Source organism: Ictalurus furcatus, chromosome 22 (genome assembly GCF_023375685.1).
Source record: "Ictalurus furcatus strain D&B chromosome 22, Billie_1.0, whole genome shotgun sequence".
Taxonomy (NCBI): Eukaryota; Metazoa; Chordata; class Actinopteri; order Siluriformes; family Ictaluridae; genus Ictalurus; species Ictalurus furcatus.
The window spans coordinates 3,696,000-3,712,988 of NC_071276.1; the positions used below are offsets into that span (position 1 = coordinate 3,696,000).

The following is a 16,989-nucleotide window of genomic DNA, read 5'->3' on the forward strand; positions in this document are numbered from 1 at the left end:
TTGTGGGTAACTGTGGACACTGGCGACTGGCAGAAAAAACATGGTTGCGAAATTAAAAAGTTAGTCGCATTGGCGACCATTTTAGTCGCCATCTGGAGCCCTGCAGATAGGCTAATTATCTGTCCAATTGCTTCGATTCACTTTATAATCTCTAACTCTGTGATGTCTGATTGATGTCTGATTGCAGATAACCACGACCTGATCTCCCTCAGGCTGTTTGAGCTGACAGTGGAGAGAACTCCTGAGGAGCTGGAGAACGAGCAGGAGGTGACGATACCCAGCGTGGACTACCGAGAGATTCCCGGTAACAAACGTTTAAACGTTACCGCGTATAATATAATACGTAACGCTAGTCAGCGATGCTTTAACGCGACTGACCCAGAGACTTTACGAACTGAAAATGACGGACACACGGTGTGGTGCGAGACGTCACCCGTGCCCTGTCTGTGTTGAGTTCCCGTGAATTTTTTTATTTAAACCGAGACTTAAAAAAAAAAAGAAAAAATGGAAATGAAACTCCGCACCACAGTTTCAGCCTGTGTTAAATTAAGACGCTGATGTAGCAGTAACATGCAGCAGCTGACGATACTTACTGTTGGCAGATAAAGGGTCCAGATATTGTAATCATGGATATGAACTTTAAACCAACCATCATCTTAAAGTAATTTCAGAATAATTATAAAGATGGAGTCGTACATGAATAAATAAAAATTGCCTGTGAGAGCTGCAGTCTCACACTCTTTCTGCACTCTTTCTTTTGCAGTGGAGGTGGTTGATGAAGGCATGAGCGTGCTCACTCGCCTCTTCCTGTTCGTGTTCTCTGTGGTCGGCCTCGTAGTGTTCATCGTAGCGTTTCTGTTCATCTACGCGCGCTGGAAGGAGCGCAGTCGCAAGCGCTTCTACTGAGAGAAACGGAGAGCGTTTTTGCGTTCCGGAGTTTCCTCTCACTGCTGCATCTAACTGACGTTACCTCTGACACCGAAGAGCCATACGAGGGAGAAAACGGCCTCGTCCTGATTCTTTCGTACATCTGCTAAAGTTTATAGGATGTTCGAATGTTGCTGTGGAAAGAACAAAGTGCACGAGTGTATGTGAGCGAGTGCGTAAGTGAGTGCGAGTGTGTGACACCAGATTTGTTCCTGTAACGCAGGATTTCAGACCTAGATAGAGAGAGTGCGTGTGCGAGAGTGCGTGCGCGAGAGTGCGTGCGCGAGAGTGCGTGCGCGAGAGTGCGTGCGCGAGAGTGCGTGCGCGAGAGTGAGTGTGCATGCGAGCGAGTGTGTGTGAGAGCGAGTGCATTCGAAGTCTGTTCCTGAACCGGACCTACATATTAGAGACCTAGATACGCAGCTGTACGTTCGTGCACTCATCAGATCTTTTTTTTTTTTTCCCCTTTTGTTTTTGGTTTTCTACATTAGATACAATGACATTTCTGATGAAAGATGGAAAAATAAATTACAATAATGAATTCTATTCTTCGAGAAAGCTTTCTAAAAACTCTCACACAGATCCTTACACATGAATGAGCTTTGTGGCAGGAAAATACGACACACTTCAGTGTTTTTTGCTCGACATGGCATCCGTTGAATTTATTTTAGATAGTGGCCTGACTGCGCTTGCGTCTAGAAGCGAATGGGTATCAAGGCCCGTAATATGTATATCTATAAATATACACCCACACACCCTGACCTTAATCATGAGCTGAACTTTAAAGAAGTGTGTACGCACGAGTATTTTTTTTATTTTTATTTTTTAAAGGTCCATTTTACACAAAATACACCAAACAAAGCTTTACACGGTTTAATCTCTGCCAAACTCTCATTTCTGTTATGTCCGGTGTGCTGGATGGAAAGAATAGTGTTAAATGAACACATCTTTTCACTGAGTCATATCAATTTCGTATCGTATTCAAGTTGAACTGGTGGTCATGTTTCAATACCACATGCTAAACGCACCCTTCCTGCCTTCTAAGCCTTAAACAGTAGGCAATAGTATTTAAAAATTAAAAAAAAAAAAAAAAAAATCCTATGATCAAAGATCAAAAATGAATCAGAAGCAATATTTTGGGGTTTAGTAGGTTAATTTTTATTCTTTTTTTTAAGTCTGTGAATAGTAATGCACTGAAGTCGGCCGAGTCTGTAACTGTACTCGGTTATAGTGTGATTTTTGTTTACACAAACGCTTTAAAATCAGTCACAACTCTGTGATTAAATGTTAAAATGCTGTTAAAAACAATGTGTTACTGCTCAAAGAACAAATTTTTCAACATTTTGGTGCTTTATTTGAAATTTATTTCCTTTAATTGCTCTTATTTTGATTGGTTGGTTGCTTTTCTTTTCAAATACATTATTAGTCTCTTAAAAATTGTTTACAAGTCATCACCGAACGGAATTTATTTCTTTCGTCGGTAATCGGCTTGTGACGTCATTGGCTTGTACTATACTGTGGCTTTGGCATGATTTTGTTATGAAGAATGCTTGCTGGATTAAAGGGGTCTTTTAATGGAAACGTAATTTACTTACATATTGAACTTTATATAGAATATTAAATTCATCAAGCTTCTTACCCACATTAGACCTCTAATTCAGTGTCTTATTTTGAAATCACAGGAATGCTGAATGTCTGAGAAATGTCATTTGAACAAGAAAATAAAGAAAGTGTATTTGGGGTTGATAACTGATTGAATAAAAATTGTTCTTGGCTGCAAGGCTGGACCTAACTCAAATTTGCTTTTATAAGTTCTTGTTCAGTGATTTCGGAAGCTGCTGGATTAACGATTTAGAGACTAATTCATTTTCATAACAGTTCTCCAATCACTTTGTCCTAATATTTGTTAGAATGTTCGAAATAAAGGATTATAACACCGTTTTCATAAGCTGAAATGTGTGTGTGTGTGTTATTTTGATGTACAGTTTGGTAAGAACACGAGATCCTCAGAAATACAATAATCTAAACCAGTACTAGTGTTTCAAAGCAGTGAAGAGCACCTACAGGACCCTGTAGCTTCTAGACAGAAAAGTGTATAAGAGATGTCAGATTTGTAGCCTGTGGACAAACAAACTTTATAAAAATCTACAGTGGGGGAAAAACGTGTTGGACGTATAAAAAAAATTTTCAGTAAATATATTTCCAATGAGGTTATTCACATGAAATTTTCACCAGACATCAGTATTAACTCAAGAAATCTGGAAATGTAAAGAATTCACAACATTAAAGTCCATAAATAATGTCATGTGTAATAAAGAGGAATGACACGGGAAAAAAGTATTGAACATGCTAAGAAAAAGCAGTTCTCCAAGGCAAGGTAAGGCAAGGAACCAGCTGAAATCCATAAGTAGTTAGTAAGTAATTATACCCCCTATCTGTGCAAATTATTATCAGCTGGGTTAGTAAATTGATGGTCTATAAAAAGGCTTTTCGTTACCAAGGTGTCACACAAGAAACATCTCATAATGAGTAAAAGCACAGAGCTCTCCCAAAACCTTCACAACCTTATTGTTGCGAATGGAATCAGATACAGATGTATTTCAAAACTTCTGAATCTTCCGGTAAGCACCATTGGGGTCATTATCCACAAGTGGAAGCAACATCACTCCGTCATCAACCGGCCACGCACAGGAGCTCCTCGCAAGATTTCTGACCAGGGAGTCAGAAGAATAGTCAGAAGAGCAGCCCAAGAGCCAAAGACCACTCGGAAAGAGCTCCAGAAACACTTGGAGGCAGCATGTGCCATCGTCACAGAGAAAACAACAGGCAATGTACTCCACTGCTCACGCTCACCCGCAAGACTCCATTACTAAAGAAAAGGCGAAGCTCATTTAAAGTTTGCTACAACTCATTTGGACAAGCCTATGAAACACTGGGAGAGTGTAGTCTGGCAAAATGTAACTTTTTGTCTGTCACACTACACACCATGTTTGGAGAAGAAATGGCACTGCACATCACTCTAAAAACACTACACCAACAGTGAAGTTTGGAGGTGGAAGCATCATGGTGTGGGGCTGTTTTTCATCACATGGTACTGGCAGACTTCATATAATTGAAGGAATGATGAATGGAGCCCTTTACCGGGAGATTAGAGTGTTAGAATATCCCAGTCATTCACCTGACTTGAATCCTATTGAACAAGATTTAGACAATATGTTTAGAAGAACAGGCCAAAATCACACCTGAATACTGCGACTGATTAATTTCTTCATACAGGAAGCATCTTGAAGCTGTCACTACAAACAAAGGCTTCTCCACTAAGTATTTAATAAATTTCAGTTAGTGTGTCCAATACTTTTCTCCTGTGTCATTCCTCTTTATTACACATACCTTCATTTATGGACTTTAATGCTTGGATTTCTTTATATGTGTGGATTTCTTGAGTTAATACCAAAGTCTGGTGAAAATTTCATGTGAATAGCCTCATTGGAAATATATTTACTGAAAAAAAAAATGCTCACGTGTTCAATACTTATTTCCCCCACTATATATATATATATATATAGTAAAGTATTATGCAAACCATAATAAGATCCTTTCACCTATATATTCAGGACTATTTTGTGTTGATTCATGACCTATAATCCCAACGAAGTCTTTTCAGTTCCAGGTTGTAACCTTACAAACTGTGGACAGGTTCAAGGGATTGTTCATTTTCAGAGTCGACATTTTCGAAACCATTGCAGCAGAAACAATGACACGAGCTTCCCAGTTCCAGTTAAATTCTACAACAAACCATAATCTTGAAATAGCGTTTGCATCTTTACCATCCCAGTCCCATGTGCTATTCTCAGGTGTTTGACCACTTTAACCATTGCACCATCGTCTCAAATCTTGGCTGTTTCCGCTCCATTCTGTCCATTTCTGTAGTAAAGAAATACCCCATTAGTGCGCTGATGTGATCACTTTAGTATTGCTTTACTTCCCCTTTCTCGGTTACCCTGTTCCAGTTTTTTCCCCTTCCTGTCCTCTGCAACTTCAAAAGAGGTGGCTAAAGATTTGAGAGAGGAACTGAAGAAAGGAAACCACACACACACACATATACGGGGATGATTTGGCAAAACCTACTACATATCGATTCATCGATTAGCATTTGCTAGAATTTGTTTGATAACTAACTTCATTTATCTGTCTTTTTTATGCTAAACCGAACGAAACGTTTCTGCCGGTTCTACAAACGGTCAGAAACACAGATTTTCTTCTTACTCTCGTAAAAGGCAATGCTCACAGCAATAAAAAACGACAAGTAAACGGTAAATAAGGTTTCCCAGAGGTACAAGTGACAGACGTAGAAGTCATTTTGATTATCTAGCGCAAAAAAAAACCCTTGAAAAAGGTCGACATTCGGAGCCGGATTACTGAGAAGGTGAATTGGATGTAAACTAAGCGAGGTGTAAAGAAAAGAGTTTGGCATGGAAAAAAAACAACAACTAAATAATAATAATTCTCCTTTACTCATGAGAACCAAGCATGTCAAGCAGAGAAACCACTTTTTTTTTTTTTTTTTATTCAAAATGTAAAAATATGCTCCAATGCACCCTTCCTGACGCCATGTCGGAAAAGCAGAAGGCCCGATGATGGCGCACTAGGGAATATAGACAGTATATAGCGCATTGCAACTTGAGACACACCAGATCGGTCACTTAGTGTTGGCTCTAATAAAGTGTTGCACAGCATTAAAAGAAGATGCGACGGTAAAAGGAGCCGACCTGTACACCACCTGAGTTCACCGTCCTTTCATACAGCAGCATTCTCAAGCGGATGCCCGCTCTCCTTTGTCTTGGCTTTCTCTCTAGTCGACGCCTTTAATATGAAACGACTGGGTTCCACGAAATACTCATTGAATTTGCGTGTCTAGCTTAATACATTAATCCGTCACATAAAGGTGACTTTTATACGATTTAAAAACCGATCAGTCGAGGTTTCGATGAGTTCGTCTTCTTGTGCGTAAATTACAGGATTCTCATGAATCCCGAATTCCTTATGTAAACGCTCTGAAGAACAGCTTAGGAATACATCCGTTCGTCTCCAGCTTGATGATGAAGCTTGATGGAGGTTAGAATGACTTACTTTAATAAACAGTACTGTAGGAATAAATCACCGACTTGAACACGTTTGTTGTAGATCTGCAGTTTCAGAAATACTCTAATAGTCTGTCTGGCACCAGCAATCACGTCATGGTCAAAATCACTCATTTCCTCATTTTTGCTTGATAAGAACTTTGGCTGAACGTCTCGAACTAAAAAAAAAAAAAACAACAACCAAACTATCCAACGATTTTCCCCATCAGGCAAGACACTGCTTAAGTTTGACCCTCTGGTTTATCGTTTGCAAAAACGGCATGTCTGAATCATCACCCCTTCGCAATCGTCCGAAACCGCGTCTCAGACTTGTCCGTTATTTACAGACGCGAACAATAAGACAGCACAGAGTTTGGGGTCACTGCGTACCAGCAGCAGACTCGGGTAAGAGGCATGGCCATTTGAAATGGGGTGAAACGCATTTCTTCAGTTTAAACGTACACCAAGCCGACTGTAAGTGTGCGACGTTTCGGCTTTCGTGATGATGCTAAACTGGTAGCTATAGCAGTCACGTGTTAGCGATACTAGCCTCGTGTTTTCCGTGTGGTCTGCCAAATTTATAAATATAACAGTTCTTGTTTGATAGTTCTTCATGTTTCCGCAGTTTCGTTCTCACACGAATTTAACAATGCTTTCACACCTCCAAAGCTGCACCCTCACTCCCACCTACACACACACACACACACAAAAAGACCGTGGTGGTGCTGTGGTTTTCCACCCTGTGTACAACTGTCAGTGTGTCTCAATGCACATTGCTCATATGACCATTTAAGCTTTTAATATTCTTAAAATAAGTGGGTAAATATAATCTGCTGCGGTCATACGGAGGTCAGAGGGCCATGATTAATCAGTTATCCTCCATTTCCCGTGCTGCATACGTCACTGTTTGTATTTTAGTAACGTTAGCTGATGTGTGTTAGCGGTAATATATTTTTTTTTATCGCGACTGATCTGAGGTCGGTTTTGAAGTGGAAACGCATCAAAAAGAGGAAGTGCGGCGAACTTATGTGTTCCTCCTCACAGCCGGACAGAAGCCGAGCGATCACAAGGACGAGTGAGTGTTTTCATCCAGTCAAGGTAAGGGAGCGCGGTGTCTTCTAAATAAAATGTCATCTAAACATGATCGGTTTCAAAGTCATTTGCTTCCTCGCTCAGCGAAGAAATGATTGTTATTTAGTTTTGTTTTGTTTTTGTTTTTTTAAACAATGCTTAAAAGTCTATTAATGTGTTGTGCTTGGAAATTTCAGCCGATGTTAAGAGATATTACACAGTTTGCACAGAATAGTAATAACGGTGGACGCTTTAACAACAAATCGAAACAGTAGCTCAAAGTCAACTTTTAATCGTGACGGTTTAAAAACGAAAGTTCGTAATACGTTACTTTCTTGCTTTCGTCAGGTTCATGCTTTACGTGAATGACATTTTCACACTTAAACCGAAATATATTTAATATTAAGAATTGTTTGTGTTCCGAACTATCAGGGATTTATTTATTTTATTTATTAATTTATTTATTTTTAAAGATTTCACACTTTTCATATTGGACTAAATTCATTTGTTTTTGAAAATATTAAAAACCTCACGATAGTTTGTGTGCACTTCTTTTTTTTTCTTTCTTTCTTTCTCGGAAGCGCACACAGGAAGCGTGTGTCATTGGTACTGTGAGACATGAAGTTATATCAGAAAGAGGAAGTCGGGTGTCTATTCTGGTTAAAGTAGATGCATGTTTTTCCATTAAAAAAAAAAAAAAATTTGTTTACATTTTTCAGGTCTATTACCTGATTTGTGCATTAGAGTGCTTTGGGGTATTTTTTTTCCCCCTCACATGGTAAAGGGATTTTGTACAAGTAGGCAACATCATATTTATACCCCAGAGAAAGAGGTCATAGTTAAAAGCAGACAAGAACATGGATACTGGGAAGCAAGTGAAAAAAAAAAAATAATAATAATACGGAAAAAGGCGCATAGACTTTCGAGAGAAAATGCTACTGTTTTAAAAAGTCACCTCTGTCTTACATAAATGACGTTTCTCTTATCGTCGGAGTGGGCGATCGCGACGGGGCGCCAATACTTCTGGAGGGTTCTGGATGAGAGAGAGACAGAAATAAATGTGTTTGTCTATTCATAGGCGTCTGTTTAAACTTAACATACCTTCTGTCTGTCTAGAATCCACAAAAGGAAAGATGTCATGCCTCAAGTGCCTAAAATACACCATGTGTGCGGTGAACTTCATCTTCTTTGTATGTATCAGTTCTAACACACACACACACACACACACACACACACACACAGAGCGAGAGAGAGATTTTCTGTAAGAGTCCTTGACTGTCCAGGTGTCTTTGTGTATTGATCGAATGATCGATTCTGATTGGCCAGAAGGCGTTTGATTAATTTACTCCACATTTAGGCCAACTCTAACAGTAGTGCAGCTGCAAATCACGGCGTTTATATTAACGCGCTCTAATATGTTCTGGTTTCTATAGTAACAGCTAAGTCACAGCGAATTGCACGGAGGAACGCTTCGCATAATCTAAACGTAACGACGAATGGATTAAAAGTCCAAGTTAAAGTTTTTTTTTTTTAAAAAGTTTTCTGTAAGGATATGTTTTTGTAGCGTTTATGGAAGGAGTCTCCAGTGTTAGTGCTGAAGCATTAGGTTTTCGGAGATGTAAACTGTCTAGAAGGGAAGACATTGCGCTTTTCATGCTTCCTGAAACAGGCTCTGTTATTCGTCTTCCGGAGAAAGCGAGGACAGGAGTGTTTAGAGAGACGCCAATGCTAATGAGAATAGAAACTTGTTTTGCAGACTTTCCACAACATTAAATGCAACTAGTATCTGATAAAGTATGACGTGTGGTTCTTCGAGGAATCCAAACTGCGAGCGCTGACAGTTTGTTGAGGTATATGAAGATGCGCTGTTACTGGAAAATACTGGAAACTTCTACATCACAACACCTTTGTCATTGATTATTTTTCTATAGGGTTTTATTCCGTACGTAAATAAAAACTAATTGGGGAAATTCATGTAAATTTGAGTTCTTCCCAAACCATTTGTCTACTTCTTATGCTTTTAAACCTAATCCTACAGTAAAATGAACAGTAACAGTGGATGCTGAAGACATACCGCTTACATTAAGCAGATTTCATCCAACAAATCCAGCCACTTCTAAGCACCAAGTTTCTGAGATTCTCACATAACTGTCTGTGATGCTTACAGCTTTGCGGAGCTGCTGTATTTGGATTGGGGATCTACATGAGCACCACGGCCAAGTACTTGTCCCTCTTCCCATCCTTGTCAGCCGTGAACTTGGCCAGCGCGCTCTTCGTCCTCGGCATATTTGTCACCTGTGTGTCCTTCCTGGGTTTCCTGGGGGCCCTTAAGGAAAACCGCTGCCTCTTGATTTCTGTAAGTCTTAAAACTTTAAAAAAAAAAAAAAAAAAAAATGTGTCCTAAAAGGAAGGAAGGTCCAAAAGGAGAGAATGGTGACTGTCAAATCAGTACACGTTAATCAATGTTAATTGTAGTTATGCTAGTTCTCAGAAGCTGCATCCTTATTTTATTTGTTTATTTGTTTATTTATTTATTTTAAATCACCACAATAACAATGCGGTAGACGGTAAAAAAAAAAAAAAAAAACACAAGACAAAAAAATAATAAATTATTAGATGTGGTAAAGTACTAAAATGTTTATTGAGGTAAAAGTATAATTATGCTAAGAATTATCCGAAAAAAAATATTTAAAAAAGAATCCTCTGGTAAAACATGAAGAACACCAACTAAATAAGTCGAAACTAAAATCAGTAAAATGGTAAATCAGTGCTAAGTAACGACAGCTTCATACCTCATCCCTCAACTGTTAGCTAGCATAATAATAACTAGCTGAATGGGGGTTATTCCTATGTTCCCCAGAATTATATGGCACATAAATCTAACAATATCACTGCATGGGTATTTGGACATTTCAGCAGTGAGATTAAATTATATACATAAGTCATGATAGTATACTATGCTAGTTTTTTCCTATGGAAGCTAACCATTTGTTGAGTTCCCTCAATAACCTGAGGAACAGAAACCACATTTTTGACGAGTTCCCACAACAACCCATGTCATATTAAGCGAATACAGTGCTGGGAAACATGTTTTTTCAGGTTCCCATTATGTGCTATATAGAGCTGAGGAATATAGGAGCCTGAGAACTGGGGAACATAGGACCCTTTGTCATGTGTTCGTTGTGTGCCATAGAACTCTGGGGAACGTAGGACCCTGGGAGCGTACAGTAGATACGCTCCCGCTGAATGCTAATCGCTAGCTGTTTCAACACAAACTGGCAGGATAAATACAAAATGTACAAAGTATGTAGCAACAGATAGATTGCAGTGATGGGTTGTAGGTTTCATTCACAAAGTTTAGACTTGTTAAACAGTTAGGTTGACTCCTTGACGTTTCCTGCCACTAACAAACATTGCCAGCTCTACTGTAAGAAAACATGTCACGGCAGCCCTGGGTCACGGGGGTCGGGGATGAGGAAGCAAAAAACTAAACCAAAATGAAATAAAAATCAGGTCACCGTGTCATTCTGTTTGGTTTATTTTATTGCTTTAGGTATGAGCAAGGCCAAAACATTTTTTTTTTTTTTTAAATCCCAAGCCAACTGTGACACACCAGCAGCTTAACTTCCCTATAACACACACACACACACACACACACACACACACACACACAAAATCCCACTGACTTTACCATTCTCGCTTACTATGCAAAATAAAAAAAAATGCACACATACACAAACTTAATCCCTGAACAAAATGGTAGCCACACCCAACAAAATTCCCAATACACGGAGCCAAACAAAGACAGAAACTTAGCTGTAAATGGAGTCAGTCTGTCTAAATATATCTAAAACCTTGTTAGCTAAGTGGTCTGTGATCAGGTTATTAAATAGATACATGCTGAGTGAAATGGACATTCACTGGAAATCAGTTTGGTTTGGTAACACAGTACTGGCTGCTAAAAAGTTCAAATGCGACGCCATCATCAAAACAGAGAAGAGCGCGTCGACACAGTAAAAAGAGATTAATAACAAGAAATTTAGTCAGCAGGACAGTACCGAGTGAATGAATCAGCAAATTAGCAGGGAATACTACAGTATATTTTGGGTTTTTTTTTTTTGGGGGGGGGGGGGGGGTTGATACATTATGAATATATATATATATATATATATATATATATATATATATATATATATATATATATATATACACACACACCTAGAAAATATTGTTTTGTAATTCAGTTTATGTCTGATGTTTGCTTTCAGTTTTTCGTTCTCTTGTTCCTGCTGATGTTGGCCGAGCTGACCGTGGCCTGCCTCCTGCTTTTGTACGAGCACGATGTAAGAAAACCACTTTTACATTAGTGTAAAAGTTAACAAAAGCTATTTTGGACAACAGCAATTCAGATCTTGTAGCTTGTTTATGGATCCTCAGAGGAAACCAGATTCAGCGCAGGGATTAGAAGAAGACAGATCCGGAATAATGTAAGAATATAAAACTGACCATGTCGGGCGACACGTCTGCGTCCATGACATCAGTCCCGGTGAACAGCCGACGCCCCTTTGTGTATTCCAGCTTTATGGTAGTTTTGTAATTTGTAGGTTCTTAGCTCTGTGCTAGCCTTTAAACTTTGCATAACACAGCGTTATGCTGGCTTCAAAATCTTGTATGTAAGATACGTACTCACCTTGACATAACACAGCTTTTTTTTGTACATATAGCTACAGATTTCAGCCATGAGAAAGTTACATTCTGTAAAAACAAACAAACAAAAAAAAAAACAGATAATTGTAACAGTTGGGGTGCCTTGAACAATATAAGGGCTGGGGTTTAACAATATAAGTGATGCAAGATGCCTCAAAATTACCTGAAGGATTAAAATGCCTTCGTTGATGATGTTATAAAAAACCAGAGCAGCTAGAATGTCTAGACTAGAGTCATGAGGACAGGCTGAATGCGTTTTGAAGAGCTGAAGAAAGACTCATGGTAGATTTTGTACTGCTTGTAGATTGACAGGTTCATCATGGACGAACTGAGGAACAGCCTGAAGCAAAGAGAAGGAGAAAATAACGCAACCATTGACTGGAACACCATTCAGAAAACTGTAAGTTGTAACAGTAATATTCGAGGAGTCAAAAATGGGCGGCTGTGGCTCAGGTGGTAGAGCGGTGGTTGTCCACGGTTCGATTCCCACATGACTCCACATGCCGAAGTGTCCTTGGGCAAGACACTGAACCCCAAGTTGCTCCTGATGGCAAGCTAGCACCTAGCTCTGCTACCATTGGCGTGTGTGTAGGTGTGTGAATGGGTGAATGAGAAACAGTGTAAAAGGCTTTGTAGAACCGCTAAGGTAAAAAAAAAAAAAAAAAAAAAAAAGCGCTATATAAGTGCATTTACATGTAATGAGGCCTTCTGAGAAATTTGGTCTTTCCTACATGGCTGTAGTTCCAGTGCTGTGGAGTACAAAACGCATCGGATTGGGGAACGGCTATACCGGATTCATGTTGCCCTACAGCGTCATGTACAATCACCACAGCCTGGCAGGTATGACAACTTTCTAATTGTATTTTATTTTATTTTTTTAAAATATTGTTACTGTACTGCTATAAAATGGCCAGTGTGAAATGTAACAAGGACACGTGTGTATGTATGTGTGTGTGTGTTTTGTAGGGCTGCTATTCGAAACTGAAGGACTGGTTTGAAAACAATCTTCTAGGAACTGGGATCGCAGTCATCATCGTATGCAGCATCGAGGTAGAAACTGTCATATCTCACCCTCCACGACATTACGATCCTACACCTTATTATTATTATGACTTCTTTATGCATAAAGGAATAAAAGTTAGGGTTTCGAAAGGGTCTGATTTTTGGAAGAACATTCCCAAGCAAAGTGGACAAAAATACTTTCAGTAAGACCTTCGAGATAAAAAAAATAAATAAATGATGAGGTTTTAGATAGAAGTCTTGAGTAGATGAGCGTAAAGGAATTTTAGGCAAACAGGATGTACGCTATATGGCCAAACGTATGTAGACGCCTGAGCATCACACCCATATGTGGTTCTTCCATAAACTGTTGCTACAAAGTTGGAAGCAAACGACTGTATAGGATGTGTTTGTGTGCTGTAGCTTTACAATTTCCCTTCACTGGAACTAACAGGTCCAAACCTGTTCCAGCATGACAACGCCCCTGTGCACAAAGCGAGCTCCATGAAGACACGGCTTGACAAGGTTGGAGTGGAAGAACTCGAATGTCCTGCACAGAGCCTGACCTCAGTCATACTCTAGCGCCTGAATGAACATAAATCCCCACAGCCACACTCCACAATCTAGTGCAAAGCCTTCCCAGAAGGGTGGAGCTTATTATAACTGCAAAGGGGGACTAAATCTGGAAGGCGATGTTTAACATGCACAAATGTGATGGTCAGGTGTCCACAAACCTTTGGCCATAAAAGTGTACATTTGTTAGAGAGAGAGAGAGAGATCAGATTGTTACTCACTCACATTGCTAGCTAATTAGCTGGGAAGTTGGTCAAACACAACTTCCTAGCTAGTCACCATGAAAACCACAGAGTCAAATGTGGTTGTGTTCGGCAACACAACCACACCCAGCTTTACCAGCTAAAAGAAGAGAACAAAAGATATCTGTTGTCATATCATGTCACGCTATCATCAGAAGTGAATCGACACTTTCTGACTGATCCGAATTGAGAATTTAACAGCACTGCGATGTATATAGGAGATTATTTAACCTACAGTAGTGCTATTAATTTGGATTATTTGCCGTACACAATGCAGATCTCACTGTGATTCAGGATTCGTTTCTTTTTGTGCACTCTTCCTATGCTCATTTTGCTCTCTCTCTCTCTCTCTCTCTCTGGCTGTAGGTTTTGGGTATGTGCTTCTCCATGACCCTGTTCTGCCACATCAGCAAAACTGGACTTGGATACAAATGAAAGGCCATGTCAGATTTCCCATAATGCAGAAGAGAGACAAGTCAGAAGAGTGGAAGAGAGTGGCTGAGAAAGCTTGTCCTCCATTTACACCATTATCATTTCATCATTAAACTTCACGACTCTCCTCTAGATGACTATTCTGATATATAAATTGTGAACGTGACACACGTGTAATGGTGCGCAGTTTAATTAATGCATACGAATTTATACGTTTTGTCGAATGAATTATGGCATTTCCATATTTCCATAAATTGTATTGCGTGTACAGAAAAAGCATATGAGACTGGATCAATGGTAAACTATAATGACAGAACGCTGCCTTCTTAATCGTTACGTCAAATGTAGTATAGTGCAATATCAGGCTGGACCAAATATACTGATATATATTCCCAGTTTCATTCAGCTTTTGGATCATCATCTTGTTTTTAATGATAATACTGACATCAGCACGTGTTGTAGTCTTTAACACAAGCACTTTTATGAGCGGTATTAGCCGTTCCAATGTGCAATTTAACTTCATGTAACATGTAAAGCCCCCTCCCATGCCCAAAAGTCCACATACATGGAAATTGCTGTCTAAATTCCCCAAATTTACTTTTTATGTACCTGTATAGTTGAGGATACCATGCTAAGTGTGCATATTGTTTATTTTATTTTAATATAATCTTAAATACCATGTTCCTTAATAGGGAACTAGTTGGTATACTAGACTGTATTTTTACATTTTTATTTCCCATTTTTTTCTATAACTATAAACTCCACTGTACATAGCTAAACCTTATTTAAGTTTAGCTTTAGACATGAACATTATTTGTGTTCTTTTCCTGCATTGTTATTACTGTGCTAACTGCTGCACGTCGTTACTTCCTCTTTGCCAGTAAAAAAAAATAATAAACTTTTCGGGTGAAAAAGAAGAGCATGACGTGATGTTTTGGTCAATGACCTACTTCTTGTATTGGCTCATTTAGAGAAGTTTGTTTTAAAGCAGGAAATGACTTGTTGATCCACATTTAGTAGAAGGCTCATAAGCCCCTTCTTGAGATGGAATTCTTCTTGTAAACACTCCGGCCCAAATTCTACAGTGCCTACTCGTCCCGACACTCGGAGCACTCCTCTTCACACCCTGCACTGCACAGGGTCTGGCAACACGGTGAAAGACTGAAGGCCACAAGAGCTCCGAGACCTGACAACGTTTAATCCTCATACCTGAAAGTCTGTGCCAATCAGCCGGCCCTTGTCTTCACACCCGCTTTCAGCAGATCGCTGAAGACCTCTCGGGTTTCAGGCTCCAAAATAATCTCTTTTCCAAACAGCCAGTAGTGATGGCTGTAAATCAAATGACAGATTTCTATTAACGCACTCGTTCTTAGATGTCATCTTTTCTGAAGTAACGGCTCATTCACAGGGACTTGATGGATGCTCCAAAGGACTCTACAAGGAGTCTCCAGTGTCTGTGCTTGTAACAGGCTCAGTAACAGACTTGTGCTCGTCACAGTCAGGAGATTTTCCAACACAGGAGCAGAGGGGTTGCCGCTTTCCAATTCCTTGTTACATGAAAAGCTGCGTTTTTTGTCCTTCTTCCTCTTATTATTATTATTATGGTTAAAAAAAGAAACAAAAGACAGACTTGTTATAGCTTCTATAACAGAAGTTATAACAGTAACTAACTTGTTTCATGGACATATCACAACAGTAAATGTAATTAAAAATGAATAAAAACAGATTTTAGTTCATTAAAAATTGTAATAGATAACCAATTGCTGTAGTACAACGTGAAGAAATCAAAAATCCCCCCCACTGCTGATTATTTTCCTAAAAGAGCACATCTCTAAGTTGTTGTTGTTTTTTTTTTTTTTTTTTTAAATTCCTTACATCATAAAAGCTGGAACATAAAAATAACACAGTAACCTATAATACTTTCAGCTTTTAGCTGAAAAATAAAAAAAAAATTGGATAAAACAAAAGAACACAAGTGTAATTCATCACAATTTCACCATTTTATTTTAAGAATAAAGTCCTGTCTCCTCCATATTTTTAAGACCAAATAAAAAATAATAACCCTAAAAAAATACTAAGATTTCCTTTGACTTTTTTTTAAAATAATTTTGTTCTTTTGGAAATCGTTACACAAAAAATAGAAACAAGTACAATTTAAAGTAAAACTAAAAAAAAAACAAAAACAAAAAAAAAAAACCAAAAGAAAGAAAATGTAACTGTACACAGCAGAGTACATTTATTGCAAACTTTAAACACCCCCTTATACCTCTTCAACTATACACACAAAAAAAAAATTATTGCAATTCACCTAAAATATGCACAAAAAAAAAAAAAAAAAAACAACTGAACAAAAGTTGATCGTTGTGTTCTGCTTTGCGGAGAAAAACAACTGTGGATTGAGTTTAGAGTTTGACCCGTTTTTCCCTCCGCGGTTTCCTGACAGCAGACGTGTTAAAGCGGAGTTCGAAGCCTCTTGTAAAGGTTTTGTAACTGTAATGCAGTTTTAAAAAGTGTGCTTCAGGTGGCCAGCTGTTAGAAAGATTGGTGCCCTCAAAAAAAAATAAAAGAAAAGAAAAATTTAAATTAAAAAAAAAAAAAACGTTAAAATATACTACAGATAAAGCCACGCCCACTGACCGATGTCATGACAACAGATGAGCCCTCTTTAAGAAGCTTTCAGTTTAAAGATAAAAACTGAAAAGGTCTCTTTTTATTAATGTTTCAATGTGCAACGCTGCATTAGCTGCTTAGTTGTGACTGTTTCTCCGATTGTGTGTTTTTTGTTTTGTCGCCTAAAGCACATATATATCCGTATATAACCTGTTCAATCTGCTGTAACAACAACAGAATCTGATTCTCTGTGGTGGCTCCATTCTTCATATGTCGCTTAACAAACCCTAGAAGAAATAATGCCAGAT

The 16,989-nt window shown here is 38.7% G+C and overlaps 2 protein-coding genes across 4 annotated transcripts in view; both read left to right on the forward strand.

The window, feature by feature from the left end:
* lman2lb (lectin, mannose-binding 2-like b) overlaps window positions 1–1,473 on the forward strand; it is a 5,544-nt gene extending 4,071 nt beyond the window's left edge. For both annotated transcript variants that reach the window (XM_053610501.1, XM_053610502.1), the window contains exons 7-8: window positions 188–304; window positions 764–1,473. In XM_053610501.1, coding sequence (XP_053466476.1) covers window positions 188–304; window positions 764–906 — 260 coding nt within the window. In that variant the 3' untranslated portion in view covers window positions 907–1,473. The remainder of the gene's footprint in view (window positions 1–187; window positions 305–763) is intronic.
* Window positions 1,474–6,781: 5,308 nt separating this feature from the next.
* On the forward strand, window positions 6,782–14,965 carry zgc:64051 (leukocyte surface antigen CD53). Of its 2 annotated transcripts, XM_053654064.1 has the most exons (8): window positions 6,782–7,145; window positions 8,235–8,308; window positions 9,286–9,474; window positions 11,387–11,461; window positions 12,130–12,225; window positions 12,567–12,665; window positions 12,792–12,875; window positions 14,006–14,965. In XM_053654064.1, the coding sequence occupies exons 2-8, from the start codon at window positions 8,252–8,254 to the stop codon at window positions 14,072–14,074; spliced, it is 669 nt and encodes a 222-aa protein (XP_053510039.1). In that variant the 5' UTR covers window positions 6,782–7,145; window positions 8,235–8,251; the 3' UTR covers window positions 14,075–14,965. The 2 variants fall into 2 exon arrangements, with proteins under 2 accessions (XP_053510039.1, XP_053510038.1); XM_053654063.1 differs by lacking the exon at window positions 6,782–7,145 and having other exon boundaries at window positions 7,152–8,308.
* Window positions 14,966–16,989: the final 2,024 nt, after the last annotated feature.

Coding starts and splice junctions, on each gene's coding strand:
- zgc:64051 (XM_053654063.1), top strand. CDS start 8,177: ATGTGTTTGTCTATTCATAGGCGTCTGTTTAAACTTAACATACCTTCT. Junction 11,462..12,129: donor TGCTTTTGTACGAGCACGAT/GTAAGAAAACCA, acceptor TACTGCTTGTAG/ATTGACAGGTTCATCATGGA. Junction 12,226..12,566: donor GGAACACCATTCAGAAAACT/GTAAGTTGTAAC, acceptor ACATGGCTGTAG/TTCCAGTGCTGTGGAGTACA.